Source organism: Botrytis deweyae, assembly GCF_014898535.1.
Source record: "Botrytis deweyae strain B1 chromosome Unknown BDEW_052, whole genome shotgun sequence".
NCBI lineage: Eukaryota > Fungi > Ascomycota > Leotiomycetes > Helotiales > Sclerotiniaceae > Botrytis > Botrytis deweyae.
Genome location: NW_024066259.1, coordinates 1 through 16,181, shown reverse-complemented (window position 1 = coordinate 16,181; position 16,181 = coordinate 1). Strand labels below are relative to the sequence as shown.

General features: G+C 37.3%; 3 protein-coding genes across 3 annotated transcripts; 2 read left to right on the top strand and 1 right to left on the bottom strand.

The window, feature by feature from the left end:
• Window positions 1-1,529: 1,529 nt before the first annotated feature.
• Window positions 1,530-3,267, top strand: EAE98_011716 (uncharacterized protein; the record flags this gene model as incomplete). Its single annotated transcript, XM_038959339.1, has 7 exons — window positions 1,530-1,800; window positions 1,900-1,919; window positions 1,968-2,004; window positions 2,059-2,138; window positions 2,185-2,567; window positions 2,632-2,733; window positions 2,783-3,267. 7 exons carry the CDS (start codon window positions 1,530-1,532, stop codon window positions 3,123-3,125), a joined length of 1,236 nt encoding a protein of 411 aa, XP_038804235.1. The 3' UTR covers window positions 3,126-3,267.
• Window positions 3,268-5,575: 2,308 nt separating this feature from the next.
• EAE98_011715 (uncharacterized protein) lies at window positions 5,576-7,746 on the top strand (the record flags this gene model as incomplete). The annotated part of the gene is made up of 8 exons (XM_038959338.1): window positions 5,576-5,659; window positions 5,716-5,819; window positions 5,879-6,109; window positions 6,228-6,374; window positions 6,514-6,825; window positions 6,878-7,214; window positions 7,281-7,406; window positions 7,528-7,746. 8 exons carry the CDS (start codon window positions 5,576-5,578, stop codon window positions 7,744-7,746), a joined length of 1,560 nt encoding a protein of 519 aa, XP_038804234.1.
• Window positions 7,747-8,926: 1,180 nt separating this feature from the next.
• On the bottom strand, window positions 8,927-11,146 carry EAE98_011714 (uncharacterized protein; the record flags this gene model as incomplete). The annotated part of the gene is made up of 7 exons (XM_038959337.1): window positions 8,927-9,106; window positions 9,163-9,396; window positions 9,466-10,140; window positions 10,255-10,432; window positions 10,488-10,511; window positions 10,570-10,991; window positions 11,069-11,146. 7 exons carry the CDS (start codon window positions 11,144-11,146, stop codon window positions 8,927-8,929), a joined length of 1,791 nt encoding a protein of 596 aa, XP_038804233.1.
• Window positions 11,147-16,181: the final 5,035 nt, after the last annotated feature.

Here is a 16,181-nt window from a genome sequence, read left to right as displayed (position 1 = left end):
GGGCACGCAACGGCGGAGTACTGTATCAAAGACTTTGGTGGTAACACGTTGAATATCTGGTTTCAGGAGGCTGGGAAGGGTAGGGTGTAGTGATGGTGAATGGGAGATAATACCAAGGCAAGGGGGATTTCTGCTTATAACACCCCTGAAGGTGGATGTCTCAAAGCATTAATCGATTTCCAGAGTGGTTTTGCGCTCATGTGCGTTGTCGCTCATGGAACAATAGCAGGCAAGAATTGATGGCGTTATTCTGCCAGTCGAACTGGTAGCTGCCGAAGCTTTTACGTGCTCGACAATTAACGTCGAGTTAGATCTCAAAATGCTCAAGTTGGCCACATGCACGCGAATACCAAGAGCGGTTGTTATTGAGTTCTCTTCCAAGAAAACTCTGCTGGAGATGATAGATTCGGTGAACAGAGATTTAATGATGTACGGATATATGGAAACAATCATGATGGAACTTTCGTTTTCTGGGTGAAATTATTATCCTCAGATCAATTTCGTGGCGGACAAACAGTCTCGCAGCACAATTTCTTCCCATTGCCGCGTCTTTCTTGCGCCCTCTCACCACCAAAACTTTACCAAAGTTGGATGTTCATCCCCTGATGACCGTGTGTAGTATTGGCGTCGAGTTTCTTTTTGATATGACATGAGTAGGACTACCGCGCATGTGTTGCCCCTTCTCCCGAGCCCACGCTTCAGATACTCAATCCATACAGGATTATGCTGTTTTTGCTAGTTGTTCCCACGCGACATTGATTATAACCTTTTTACCTTCAAAGGCTATCAGCTCAGAGAAACACATGTCGTTGTCGTGTTCATGTTACGGAATGCTTTGAAACCAGTCCACTTTCGATACCTTGTTTTCAGATTAAACTTTACCACCCGCGAGATTTTGATCATAATTGCCAATACACTATTCAACGACGCACGATATTGAAATTCGAAAATGCGCTGTCTAAGTTTTAAATTGCCGTAATTCTTTGTTTGTCTTTATCCAATCCCAACCAAGTATCTGGCAAAACGTTCCAGATCTCTCCCAGTCTCCTGTGTTCTGGTTTCATTGTTCTTCACGTCATTACTAATCAAAACAATCGATTTTCTTGGAATTTCACCATCTTTCATTGAATTTTCAGGCTCTTCGAATATTCTCAAGACAAACCGGAATAAAGGTGCAATTTTGCTCGTGTGGTCTGCGGTATTTATGATCTGACATCTCCTTGTTAGATCGAAGGGACTTCCCGCAGAACACATCGTCGTTGAAGACGTCTCTTTCAACCATTCTAAACATCTGTTGAGGTCTGAATCTGGTATTGACCTAGCCAATCATGAGAATTTATCATCCTTTGTCCTCGTGCTAAATGCATGCAGGTAATGGAAGTCTTCTTCAATTAATCTAGATTGTATACCGTTGAGTTATTTCATCATTCATAATCCTACAGATACGTCTGATTCATATTTACCTGCTTGAATTTATCTTCATCCATTGTGTCTTTTATTCTTCGATTAATTTCAAGCAGAAAGGAACCATGAGTCCAATAATCCAATTATTCAGACGCAAATCTCCTCTTCAAGAGGAGCTTGCACAAATAGTGAAGTTACCACACTCAGTCCTTATTACCATTCCCGCGGGAACGCCACCTCCAGGGGTTCAACCCTTTTCTGAAAACCCAGAGACCTTACAACCGGTCATTATCGCAGTGTGCAGTCTCTTCTTTGCTCTTATGTTAATATGTTGTGGGATTCGTACGTGGACAAAATTTATGATTATGCGACCTGTGAAACTGCGCTGGAACGATTGTAAGTAACCTATTTCATCTTCTACCACCAGCCAGATCGCTGCGAACTTGACTTATCAATATTTTTATTATATTTTGGAATACTAATCAAAAGCTTTAGTGACCTGGCTTCTTGCCTTAGTATGTGCTGATTCTGTCATGAAGGCCAAGTTTCTTACTCATCTGTAGCTCGCCTCCATAACCTCTTATGTAATTACCATTATATGTAGGTTGTTTCATCTCTGCTTATTAATGTATACTCAACTAACAAAAGGCATAGCTGTCACTGGTCTGGGAACTGTAGGATTGCATACATGGGATTATTCACTCGCTAGGTTGTTCACCAATTACAACGGAGTTGTGCGTCTTATTGGAGAGATCTTGATATATTCCTAACATAGAACAGGGATTCATTGTACCTACTTGGAATACCCCTTTGGCTTTCGGGCTCGTAAAGCTTACGATTTGGCTCACTTATATCGAAATATTCACCTCTATGCGTTGGGTTAGAATTTGTTGTTATATTGGTGCCGCCATAACCTCTCTTTGGTATTTTCCAGTGGCCATTGCTACACTTGTCTGGACAACCCCACCGCATGGCGAGAACTTCGTATACAGCTTAATTTCAGATGGAATATTCACCACTCAGAAATTGACTATTCCTATAGCTGCTGTTGGCTTAGCAATTGACGTTTTCCTGTTTGTTATACCATTACTCGCAGTAAGCAAATTACATATGGCAACAAAAAAGAAGTTGGGAGTAGGATTGATATTCGCTACTGGAGCATTGTAAGTTTCATTTTAATACGAAGAACGAAGGTTCGTCGATGGGAATACTAACGTGAAAAAATAGAGCCATTGTGGCTTCAATCTTGAGTATCATTTACCGCGTTCGACTCAATCAGGTATCTGGATTGGATAACACATGGGCTTTAGTACCCGTATTTATCTTGACGTAAGAATCACAAAAGGTGAATATCATATTTGCTAACTTCATTTTACAGCCTCGCAGAATTGTTTATCGGCATGATTATTGCTTGTACTTGGCACATGTCGAAATTCTTCCGTACATATGACCGGCAGTTTGGAAAATTGGGCTCGAAAATTGCATTCATTTTATGCTTCAGATGCGTGAGGAGGTCCAAGGGAAGAAAAGAATCCGAGAAATCCGGTAGAGGCAGTGAGGGTTCCGAAACAAACGTGGAATTAGTCAACACAGAACGGCGTAAGAAGCAACCTAAACTTTATCCTAATCTTGACATTACGAATTTCAATGCAACTATAGTTGAGGAAGATTCAATTGAAGATAAAGAGCTTGAGAATACGAATCGGGCAGCAAATCATTGATTCCATGAGAATCAAGATACCAAGAGAGGGCAGATGGTTGTACAATTTGGGAAGTTCGGGGTGATTATCATATGTAATCCTTTGGTCAGCGACCACAGCAGTCTAAAGTAATGTTTCAGTTTCGAAAGACTCATGGCACACAGCCAGCTTGGTTCATGAAATGTTTCGTTTCTTCTAAAATTGTTTCTCTATACATAATACTAACAAATTATCATGAAATTGGTATGTGGTTTTTGAAAAGTTTTCACAGCTAACGAGACATCCGAGTATAAAGTGTGTTTTCCTTGAAATTTTACGGTTCAGTATCAGGAATTGAATTTTCCTTGTAGATCTTGATATTGATAATATAGGATATGCACAATAATCCATATCTTCTCGTCCTTCGTATATATCACGAGCACGTTCATATTCATACAATTTACCTTCCATCACTATGATATTCTCGGTCTGACCACAAGTTTCTTGTTGGATTGGAAAAAGTGTCAAGGAGTATCAATCACGAATTTTTACCCAGTCTTTTACTATTTTGGGAAAATTGCAATGTTGGGAGGAAAGACATTCGGGGTTCAGCTAGGCTAAACAACAAAGAGTTTAACAGTATTTAATTGCTTTATAGCTTGCAAATGAGACAACTTAAAGCTCTCAATTGAATCATACTGGGGATCTAAGCATCTTTTCGAAAAATCCTATTGACTTCCTATCGGAGCGGCTCACACTTCGCCGTGAGGGCCAAGAGATCATGCATACGCCAATGGGCTACATCCATCAAGCAAGGCCCTTGCATGAAAACCTCCCGTTCTTTGTATCGCGAAGTGCAAGAAAGAAAGAGTTTGAAAAGGCATCTGAGTGCGAAATTGAGAGCGACACAAATGAACCTGAAGATCAATGTTCACAGGAGTCCTATCTGGGAAAACAAATCCCGCATGGTGGCAAAATTTGTTATCTGAACGTAGCACCAAAAAAATATATATATCGTTATGAAGTCAAATAAGTTTTCTCCCCTGGGGGAAGGAATTGCCCTTAACAAAAACGGATGATGGCAGCATCCGGTATCCGAACGAAGGGTCCAAAAAAATGTATGGTTTGTGCGTTGTGGGCTGCAAGTAACAGTCTCACCTATAGAAAATAACGCGATGTCTCCTTGCCAAATTACGAGTTCTGATGCGGCTCGTGAATCTATCTTCGGCGTACAGGACCTCCATGATATACTGAAAATAATGCTAGCTGTTCATGCCCTTCTTGACTCGATTGGAATTGTTTTGATGATTATGAAATGCAGAGATTGAAAAATTCCGCGGCTCTTCGCTGAAACCGAAATAATCGGAGAAACTCTAAACTCTATCACCCTTGAAATCGAAAGCTTTTGATTTCATTAGTACAGCAAAAACTCTGCATAAGGAGAAAGCGGGTTAAACGCATTAGGCGTATTAGGTAATCACTTTCGTTGATATACTCAACTGGATCGTATATAGCTTTCAATAGAATACGCACTATACTCAATATCAATAAACCTATCTACTCTATACGTCTTTCCTTAAGGAGATATTTTTAAATACTAAAACTTTTTAGGCCTAAAAATAACCTATATTCATAGAATCTCTTTATTAAGATATTTCTATATTTTAATATCTCTAAGATTTTAAAATGATATATATTCTTATTAAATTAATAAGATCGTTAAAATTTATCTATTATATAATATTAAAGTTCTAGTTAATTTTCATTAGTAAAAGAAGATATTATGAAAATATAATCCGATCGAAACCAATTAGAGCTAAATTATTACTAGATAGAATTAAATAAATTTATAATAATATAATATATAATAATAATCGGCTTCTTATAATATATAATAATAATTAAATCAGTTATATTCTCTAATATAAAATAGAGAATTTTAAAGGAATTTTGAAATTTTTAGATAATTTAGTAAATACAAAAAATCATGTAAAAATCACGCTTATATCACATGTATATCACGTGCTACAACTTTGATATAATAATTTATAACGATTAAAAACCATTACATTATAGGACTATCAAAAGATTCTTTAAGTTATATAATTTAGTCAACCCTACTACTGGGCCGGGATTAGTCGGATACCTGCATATAAGGTACTTATTCCCTATATGCTTAAAATAGACTTCAGAAACAGGTATCTTTATAGAGAGGTTTTGCTGCAGCTGTTAATAAGGCTGCCGAAAAGAGGGGTTGTCAAAAACTGGGGTAATAGATTTAAGGTTTGCTTGGAGCCGGCTCGGAACGTTTTTGAAGCCGGCAATCTTTATGCGATGCCGGAGCTAGTCTGCGCGAGCATACAAGGGTGGAAGGGAAGAAGAAATATGCATAACCGTTTCATTTCGTCATTATATAAGTATGCTGTTTCCTCGAAAGCAAAATCACATACGCTACATTCTTTTCGAGAACTTTCGCATTCTTTTCACGAAACATGACTTTCACTCTCCCGACAACTTTGCCACAACAACTCATTGAGCTGAATGCATTATCTTTGATCATTTGTGTTCCAGCCGCTGTTAGTGATCCGAAATCATCAGCAGACTTCCGCGAGACCCGCTAACCCCGTAATAGATTTTCTTCTATTCCATTGCGCTTGCAATTTATCGTATATGGTTTCATCCTCTTTCTAAAATTCCTGGGCCGCCACTCCTCGCAACTACCGACATCATTAACCAGTATTATCCATTATACACTTGAAAATATTCAAAAGAACGAATGCTAATCGATCTGTTAGATGGCGCAGCAATATCGATGGAACTTTTCCCCGCGAGGTATCTCGGCTGCATAAGCAATTTGGACCACTAGTCCGTGTTGGACCCAACCGCATTGCCGTCGATGGTAGTATCGGCTATCCTGAGGTGTTTAGCCTCAAAGCCAAAGGTCTGGCTGGGACTTTCGACAAGGTCCGTAACTACCTTTTCGAAGGTGACTATAATTCAATACTCGGAGCTCCCAACGAATTACAGTAAGTGGCTTTCACCTCTGAATCTAACAGTAATCTTCAAGTCAAAGAGCAATGTAGTCGTTCTTCAAGCTCGATGGAAACTTCAACAGAGCTGTGTTTCATACTTACTGTACGATAGCCGCCGGTTGAGGCGATCTCTAGCCCACTCGTTCAGCGAAGCGGCGATCCGTGAACAAGAAGGCATCATCGAAAAGCATGTAAACATGTTATTGGAGCAGCTGACACGCAAAGCTGAGCTTGTAGAGACTGTAGATATTGTGAAATGGTACGTATAGATTAGTCCCTGATTTCCTATCGTACAATGTCCGTACAAAAATTGTCCCATGACAATTGCAAACTTTTCTCCAAAAACATTATCTTGAAACAGTCCTGACTAATAAATTTCTGACTTGCCCGTAATGTAGGATGAACTTTACATTCTTTGACATCATTGGCGAGCTTACCTTCGCAAAATCGTTCAACTCACTTGAGACCGGTGAAGAGCATCCTTACATCACCAATTTTTTTGACGCTATCCTGGGAAACTCTTACAACCGCTTTCTAACGTCATATCCCTACCTAAATATTCCTTTCAATATGATGATGGGTCGAAAGCAGGTTCTAAGAGCGATGAATCAAAACGTTGAGAATTCAGTATTTACCCAAGAATTAACAAAAAAGCGTATAGAAATGGGCGAAGAGTCAAAGACAGGCCAACGCGATTTTATGTCTCACATGTACGTATCGCCCAACGTATTTGCCCAATTATGGCGTTAACACCTGTTCCAGGCTGAAGAAAAATCGAGAGGGCGAGCAAGCAATGGCGAACGAAGATATTTTGCAGAACTCAATGATTTTGGTCGGCGCGGGAAGTGAGACGACTGCATCTGCCATGAGCTTCTTCTTCTACATCACCGGTACGAATACCGCCCAAAAAAAAATTCTGCAAGACGAGATCCGCAGCACCTTCACTGAAGAGTCGGAAATCAACATGGTCAAATGTGGCCAGATCGGTTACCTACATGCGTGTATAGAGGAGACTCTGCGAATGTTTCCTCCAGTAGCCGAGACGCCACCGCGTGTGTCGCCTGGCGCGAACATTGGCGGTGAGTTCATCCCATCAGGGGTAGGTTATCATTCTTTTCTAGATTTGTCTTCTATTAGCTGTCTCTTTTATTAAGCTCTTTCGCAGACAATCATTCATGTATACCCTTGGGCAACATTCCGCAACCCAGATAATTTCACAGACCCGAACTCATTCCGACCCGAACGCTGGCTTCTCCCTACACATCCGCGCTACGATGCTCGCTATGCAAAAGTAAGTAAGGCTATCGGGGCTTTTTTCCTACCTATCAACAACTCAGGAGTGGGGTATCTGCGACATATTAAAACAATCATAATTTCTCAAAGCAATACTGACTCCAATATCTGTAATTTAGGACAACCTGGCCTGTGTCAAGCCCTTCAGTCATGGACCTCGCGACTGTCTAGGCAAGAATTTAGCCTATAACGAAATGCGCCTAATCATATCCCGAATCCTCTTCCGTTTAGATTATGAATTGCTTGCAGGGCAGGAGACATGGCATAATAACCAGAGGGCTTACCTGATCTGGAAGAAAAATCCGCTGAACGTGAGATTCACCGTTCGAAATAATTGAATTCGTCTTTTCAGGGCATTAGATGAATGTCAATTTTGGGGAATATTGTGATTAGAAATGATGTTGTTCAGAAACCTTTAAGTGACTGATCGTGGGATTGTACACATGAAAATTTATTTTCAACAAAGTTATTTGTTGACCTGCTTCTGATTTAAAAGAAAAAGTGAAGTTGAGACTCAAATAATCGTCGTGAATAGGTATGCCATTGCTTCCCAAGTGCGGCCTTTCTCTCTTTCTTTAATGTTTATTCGCGACTTGACTTCCTTATTTTCCGTGATCTCCGAGCTTCCCGGGTTTCTGGTATGTAGGCGATAATATGATGTGGAGCAAGTTGATTACCAACCATATATACAAAGTAGTAACAAATATATAGAACATGAAGTAATATATCTTTGATTTTGACTGAAAGTAGTATGAAAATTAGATCTGAGATAAGATTGCGAATTGACCGTCTTTTTAAATTGCTTATCAATTTTTATCTATTAATTTGAATTTTTCTATTAATCGGTTAATTCAAATAAATATTATAATTTAAAAAAAGTTAGATATAATTCAATAAACAATCGAATATTGAAAATGAGAGGTTCTGTTTTTAAGGAGAGAAAGTGAAATTAAATTTTTTTGAGGGAAATGAAAGTGAATATAATTTCTTCCCTCTTTTCTTACCCCTTACTCATTTATCTTATTTTATTTTTCATATAATATCAGAATAATAATTAGTTTAAGTTACTATAATATTAATCTGATTATTAACGAAAATCATATATAGACGTCTTCTTAAGATCTTTACTCCTCTTCTGAGAGTATTGATTTTTAATAAGAGTATATGAATTTTCATGAGAGAGGTAAAGTATTCGAGAGTAGTTTACAAATCATTATAAGAGGCATCGAGGTATGTATAGATTTCGAGATACTGAAGTTAAATTATTTGTAATTTGGGTTTGTCCCGTACGCAGGGGTGTATATCTGCATGCAATAAGCGGAATTGTCTACAGGGCGGCCTCTGCGTCCGGAAATCCGGACAAGGCCACCCGAAAGCTTCAGATTTAAGTTTTCTATTCGGCCCCGCTGACAATGCTAGTATATTTTAGTGACGAGATTCCTAGATCTGCGATGCAACGGACCGGTAGTCGACTTCTCAGTTTGTGGAACCCCAATTTCTTCTTCTTACTCTCGAAACCTAAAGTGGCACGAATGCTTTACACAAGCCACCGCTTGACGCTTCAATCCAATCTTCACTTCCCACACACTGACGACAATACAATAGACCCGTCGGGTCGTACTTATTTTTGATTTCACGTAAACGGCCATAATTTTGTCCAAACAAGGAAAGTTGCCAACCGGGCTCGTACGCGTTCGCCTAGCATTGATTAGACACTCCTTTGTATTTAACTTCACAGAGTCTCCTTGACGTACCTCATTTAAATAGGCTCCAGAAGCCGGGTCAAATCGACGAAGTTTATCAAGACTATTGTAAGTCATATCATCGATCAGGCTCTTCACATCCGGTTCGGCGATGGAGTCATCCCAGGGTTGTGCGACATTGAGATGAAGAGTAGTGTTGCGCCATATTGGATTCAATGCGTTGTCGACGGGCTCACGGCTTATAGTCAGGGTACCGGACACTGTCCGATCGGGGACGCTTCCATTCTACATGTGGTAGTCAGTTGTAATGTTCGTGAGACTAGCAATCATGAGAAGAGCATATTAGTTACGTACCAGTTTTGTCGACCCTGTAGGCCCTACCTCTTGGAGAGTCTTGGCAAACAAATTCCGGTTCAGAGAAGCCTCGCGAGTGATGAGCCTGGAGGCAGTGATGGTTGATTGACGGCCAACGGTCTCAACGCTTGGAAGCAGTTTCAGAAGATCGGAGAAGGTGGTGATGGGCATGGGTCCACGCGTGTAGTCGATAGTACCATGTGAAGCAGCTTCACTCAGGAATTGCTTTAGTGGTAGAATAGCGGCTTCAACTGTGGCGTTGTCCTTATTCCAAGCAAGCAATGCGTCAGCTAAAGTTTTTGGATTCATGCCTACTGTGAAATATCCATGTACTCCTTTGTCTTGAGCTTGTGGTACCACGCCAAGGTATCCAGCAATGACATCCCACCAAGCCTCAGTAGAGGTAGCGTTTTTGCCGGTAATGCTCACAGCCAAGGTTGTGAGGTTTGGATCAGGATATGCCTTTAAGGTCATGTTGAGAGTAACGCCGAAAGTTCCACCGCCTCCGCCCCGAATTGCCCAAAATATATCTGTGTTTTGCTTTTCGTTTGCTGTGAGTATTTTGCCTGTGGGGGTGACCAATGTTGCTTCGATAATATTATCAGCACCTTGACCATAAGCTCCAGTCATAACGCCGTGTCCTCCCCCAGTGGCCCATCCGACAACACCAACATCCTTCTTTCTTGTTAGCACCACCTACAAGGCTATAGCAGAAAAAAAGGTGCACGAGGGAGGGGCATTATTGATTATAAAAATATCAAAAAACCATGATGATCAAACATGACTTACCGCATTGGTACCACCAACAGCAAATGCTTTCTGTGCTATTAATTTATCGAAAAGCTCACCGTCTTGAACACCAGCGCCTATTGTGACCGCTTTCTGAGCAACTGTCCCGGTAGTATTATCAGCAGTAATTCGAAACGAATCGTCCAAGGTGATTCCCTTCAAGTTGTGAGTCCATAGCCTGTAGAGAAGTCAGAAAGAGGGAAGTTTTGAGCTTATCGAAGGAGATGACATACGACAAACTTCCGAAAGCGGTACTTCTTCAAAGTCATGTCAGTCATATATACACAATTGGGCGAGTTTAAGGCCATATATTACCTTCCGGCACCGTTGTGTCCAGTATTCTTGATGTTCAGACGCACATTATGTTTGCTGGCGAACTTGAAGGTTGCTTGGACATGGCTGGCTTCGGTAACGTTTATCACATAAACAGGGTACGCGCCAATGGAGCAACCATTGACCCCTGCATTGGGATTACCACTGATACTGGTACCATTGGGATAAATAGGGTTGCAGCTATTGTTTGCCCATATACTCCCGTCGATACTGACAGGATTATCGGCATGGAAAACAGACGAAGTCCAAGCGGCGAGAATTAAATTGCATTCGCTTGCGTTGTAACTAGGTTGGGAAGGAAAGCAAACCGCAGCTGGTGGTGATGATTGAATAAGATGGCCAAAGATGGACTCGTTCAGCGCCGTCCACTCCGATTTAGAAGGCCAACAAGGCTCAGATGGCAGCTAATATAACGGGTAAGCCACTATTCAGTGTGTCCTTTGAGCAACCAATTCGATCCAAGAAGCAAAGGAACACCTACACATTTGCAACCACTGTCGGCGATTGTCTGTATAGCAAAGGAAATCAGGGAGATACTGAAGATCGATGAAGTGCGCATAGTCGACTGGCGATGCTGCGGTATTACTGTAGAGCTTAAATTGAAGTGATGCTCAATGGCCTGAGTAGGATCTTTGTGGGAGACATCTTGCAGTCTTTTCTACCAAATTTGACTTGACGTGATGTGTGGAGCAAGGGGTTCTCCGTGGAATTGTCTTGCTTGTATCGTAAGCCGGCAGTGGTAGAAATTGGGTACACAGCGTCATCTCGGTGTTCCTGTATATGAAGGAATTAGACTTTCTACCCAAAAGTCAATGGTATAGGGTGCGTATTGTATTCTGTATTAGGTTATAGGGCAGAACTGGGATTTTTTGAATACGGACGTTCCACATGAGATGGTAGGTTAGTTGTTTAAGGGGGGCTTCGATGACTTAATCTTAATGGGTCCTGTACTTCTAGTGTGATCTCAATAGTAGAGCTAGACCTGGTAATTTATTTCTAGTCGCATTGTTAGGGTAGCTGGAATGCCAAGTGACGATATTTTTGCGTTAACGTATTACATTTCCAAATTAGGTATCTCCGTATTCATAGCCCATATCCGGTTAGGTTAGCACTGCCTTGCGAACATCGGATTTAGAGCAGATCAGGAAGTGGATCACCCCAAATGTTTTCTGTCCATGGCCAGGCCATGAGTGCATAGGCATTGTCGTATTTGATGCATGCATCACTTGTTGGTGTCGCCCCTTCATCCCTTTGTACTATCTCAAATTTCCAAATCCAGCTTGTTTGCGATAGTACAAATTAAGAGCAGAAACATAATGTAGATGAATGGGCTATTAAGTCAATGCTAGGATTTCTCGATGATAGGAATCTACCTCCACTCGTAGGCTCTCTCAAAATCTTATTATAGGTTAATACTATCATTAGAAATAGTACCTAGCGATAATAATATCCTACAAGCATAAGGTCTAAAGAGGAGAATCGACAGCTGGTTCGATACTTAAGATCTTTAGAATATTAGAGATTATTATTTTCTAATGATTCTAGTTATTAAAGAATAAGTACTATTATAAGATAGTACTTATCGAGAAATACTAGTTCTATATATATAGTTAATTATTATTAATATTAAGAGATCAGTATTATAAATTATACTTACTTTAAATAAAAATCACAAATTACAAATTCATATATTAAATAAGTATATAAAAGTGAACGATTATAATTATTGTAACAAAATAGAAAAGATTAAATAATTATCAAATTAAAATTAAATTTCTTTTTTAATAATAGTTAATAATTAAAACAAAAGAAGATTTAATTGATCTTAAATAGAATACTATTAAATTTTTATTGATATATTCAATTTTATTAAAATAATCATTATTAATTAGAAACTTATCTTTTTAATAATTTTATTGTTTTTAAGGATCGAAGTATTATATATATATACATAAGTTAATTTACTCAATTTAAAATCCGATTTAAATAATATAATTAATTTGAATATTTATATAATATTTTTAGATAAAGATTTATTTTCTTAATAATCTTATTATCCAAAAGAATCTGTCAAGGTACGGGTAAAGACTTATATTGTACTATAAGGGTAGAAGAGCTATGAAAGGGTAAGGCCCTAATACCCTAACTATTATTCTAAGGATTTTTTTGGTGATCAGCACCGATGGTGACCACTACCCTAAAGGGAATAGTGATCCTCCCAAAAACTCTCCAATTGATCACCACCTTTTCTAGATTCAATTTTAGGCTTTTCGAAAATCTGAAAAAAGGAATCAATAGAGATTCAATTGAATTTCTTATATATAAAATTACTTTTTCGATATTTTTTTAATTAATAATTTAATATTGAATTGAAATAACCTTAAGTTTGATAAAATCAAACCCTAAGCTATAATAATCTTCAAAAGCAGGAAATAATGATGACCACCAAAATGAATCGATTTAGCCATTACCCTAAATCCAATTTAGAATAAGAAATTTATATTTATTTTATAATAAACTAAGGTTTATTTTGATTTATTTATCGAATTCTGAAAACGGATTTAAATTATCTCTTGAATTGATTAATTTGTACTAGTTTTATAAAAGCTTGAATTTATAAGAACAAAGAAAATAATAACCAGCCGAAAAGAGGTATGAAATAATTGAATTATATAATCAATTCTAATAATATAAATAAGAATATAAATAAAAATAAAAATCAGAATAATAATAATAAAATTGAAAAAAACTATATTTCAGAATCCTGATATTGAGGGAGCTTTTTGAGTGGTTGAAAATTTGAATAATATAAACTTTCAAATTTCGATTTGATATATATATATTATAATAAGGTTACCTAATTGTTCAAATAGAACAATATGGAATTTCATTATATTGATATCTAAACAATTGATGGTTGCTAATACTAATTAATGTAGTAGTATAAGTGGGACTGCCCTGTATATAGTATAACGTAGCGAACCATACTATCAGATCATAGTTTAGGGTTGTTCTATTAGTCTAATATAATATTAGTTAGTAATAATGCTCCGTATGATATTTGATTCAATATTAGTATTTTATGATTAGACAAAGGGTCTTAATTGCCTCTTCGATGTATTAGATTTCAACACCCTCTATTCGCTAAGCTAATTGAATCAATATCTTTTTGCTTTTTTTTTATATTTAATTATTATAATTTTTTGAATATATATAACCCGTACAGCTTATTCCTATTTGGAGAGTAATGAAGGTCAAATATGTAGTTAAGGTTAGGAAAAAAAATTGAAAGTTAAATAATACATTCGATATATCTTTTTTCGATGAATTCAATGATATTATTATTATTATTATAAAAGTGTTGTAGAAGCTAGCAAAATAGGATAAAGCTAACTATTATTCTAAGGATTTTTTTGGTGGTCAGCACCAGTGATGACTACTACCCTAAGGGGGGTGGTGACCCTCCCAAAAACTCTCCAATTGGTTACCACCCCTTCTGGCTTCAATTTTAGGCTTTTTAAAAATCTGAAAATAGGAATCGATAGAGATTTAATTGAATTTCTTATATATGAAATTACTTTTTCGATATCTCCTCAATTGATAGTTTAGTACTGAATTGAAATAATCCTAAATTTGATGAGATCGAATTCTAAGCTATAATAATCTTCGAAAGCAGGGGTAATAGTAACCACCAAAAGGAATCGATTTGGCCACCACCCTAAATCCAATTTAGAATAGGAAATTTATATTTATTTTATAATAAACTAGAGCTTATTTTTACTTATTTATTCATTTCTGAAAGCAGATTTAAATTATCTCTTAAATTGATCGATCTGTACTAGTTTTATAAAAGGTTGAATTTGTAGAAGCAGGGAGCCAAAAAGAGGTATGGGGTAGTTGAATTATATAATCAATTCTAATAATAAGAATAAAAATAAAAATAAGAATAAAAATCAGAATAATAATAATAAAATTGAAAAAAACTATGTTTCAGAATCCTGATCTTGAGGGGGTTTTTTGAGTGGTTTTAAATTTGAATAATATAAACTTTCAAATTTCGATTTGATATATATATATTATAATGAGGTTGCCTAATTGTTCAAATGGAATAATATGGAATTTTCATATTGATACCTAAACAGTTGATGGTTGCCAGTACCAATCAATGTGGTGGTATAAGTGGGGCTGCCCTGTATATAGTATGACGTAGCGAACCATACTATCAGGTCACAGTTCAGGGTTGTCCTAACTATTATTCTAAGGATTTTTTTGGTGGTCAGCACCGGTGGTGATCACTACCCTAAGGGGGGTGGTGACCCTCCCAAAAACTCTCCAATTGGTCACCACCCTTTCTAGGCTTAATTTTAGGGTTTTCGAAAATCTGAAAAAAGAAATGAATAGAGATTCAATCGAATTTTCTATATATAAAATTACTTTCTCGATATCTCTTTAATTGATAGTTTAATACTGAATTGAAATAACTCTAAATTTGATGAGATCGAATCCTAAGCTATAGTAATTTTCGAAAACAGGGTAGTGGTGATCTGCGAAAAAGCATCAAAACTTACTAATTGGTCATCACTCCTCCTGGCTTCAATTTAGGGCTTTTCGAAAATCTGAAAAAAGAAATAAATAGAGATTCAATTGAATTATTTACATATAAAATTAGTTTCTTGATATTCTTCAAATTGATGGTTTTATATCGAATTGAAATAACTCTAAGTTTAATGAGGTTGTGGAAGCAGGGGGTAGTGGTGACCACCAAAATGAATCGATTTGGCCACCACCCTAAATCCAATTTAGAATAAGAAATTTATAATTATTTTATAATAAACTAGGATTTATTTTTATTTATTTATTCAATTCTGAAAACAGATTTAAATTATCTCTTGAATTGATCGATCTGTACTAATTTTATAAAAGGTTGAATATGTAGGAATAGGGGGAATGGTGATTAGCCGAAAGAGTGGTGGGGTAGTTGAATTATATATAATCGATTTTAATAATAAAATTGAAAAAAACTATATTTCAGAATCCTGCTATTGAGGGGACTTTTTGAGTGGTTGAAAATTTGAATAATATGAACTTTTAAATTCTGATATAATATATATATATTATAATAAGGTTGCCTGGTTGTTCAAATGGAACAATATGGAATTTCATTATATTGATACCTAAACAGTTGATGGTTGCCAGTACCAATCAATGTGGTGGTATAAGTGGGGCTGCTCTGTATATAGTATGACGTAGTGAACTATACTATCAGGTTACAGTTTAGGGTTGTCCTATTGGTCTAATATAATATTAGCTAGTAGTAATGCTCCGTATGATATTTGATTCATAGTGTTTTGTGATTGGACACAGGGTCTTAGTTGCCTCTTCGATGTATTAGATTTCAACACCCTCTATTCGCTAAGCTAATTGAATCAATATCTTTTTGCTTTTTTTTTATATTTAATTATTATAATTAGGGTTAGGGTTAGGGTTAGGGTTAGGGTTAGGGTTAGGGTTAGGGTTAGGGTTAGGGTTAGGGTTAGGGTTAGGGTTAGGGTTAGGGTTAGGGTTAGGGTTAGGGTTAGGGTTAGGGTTAGGGT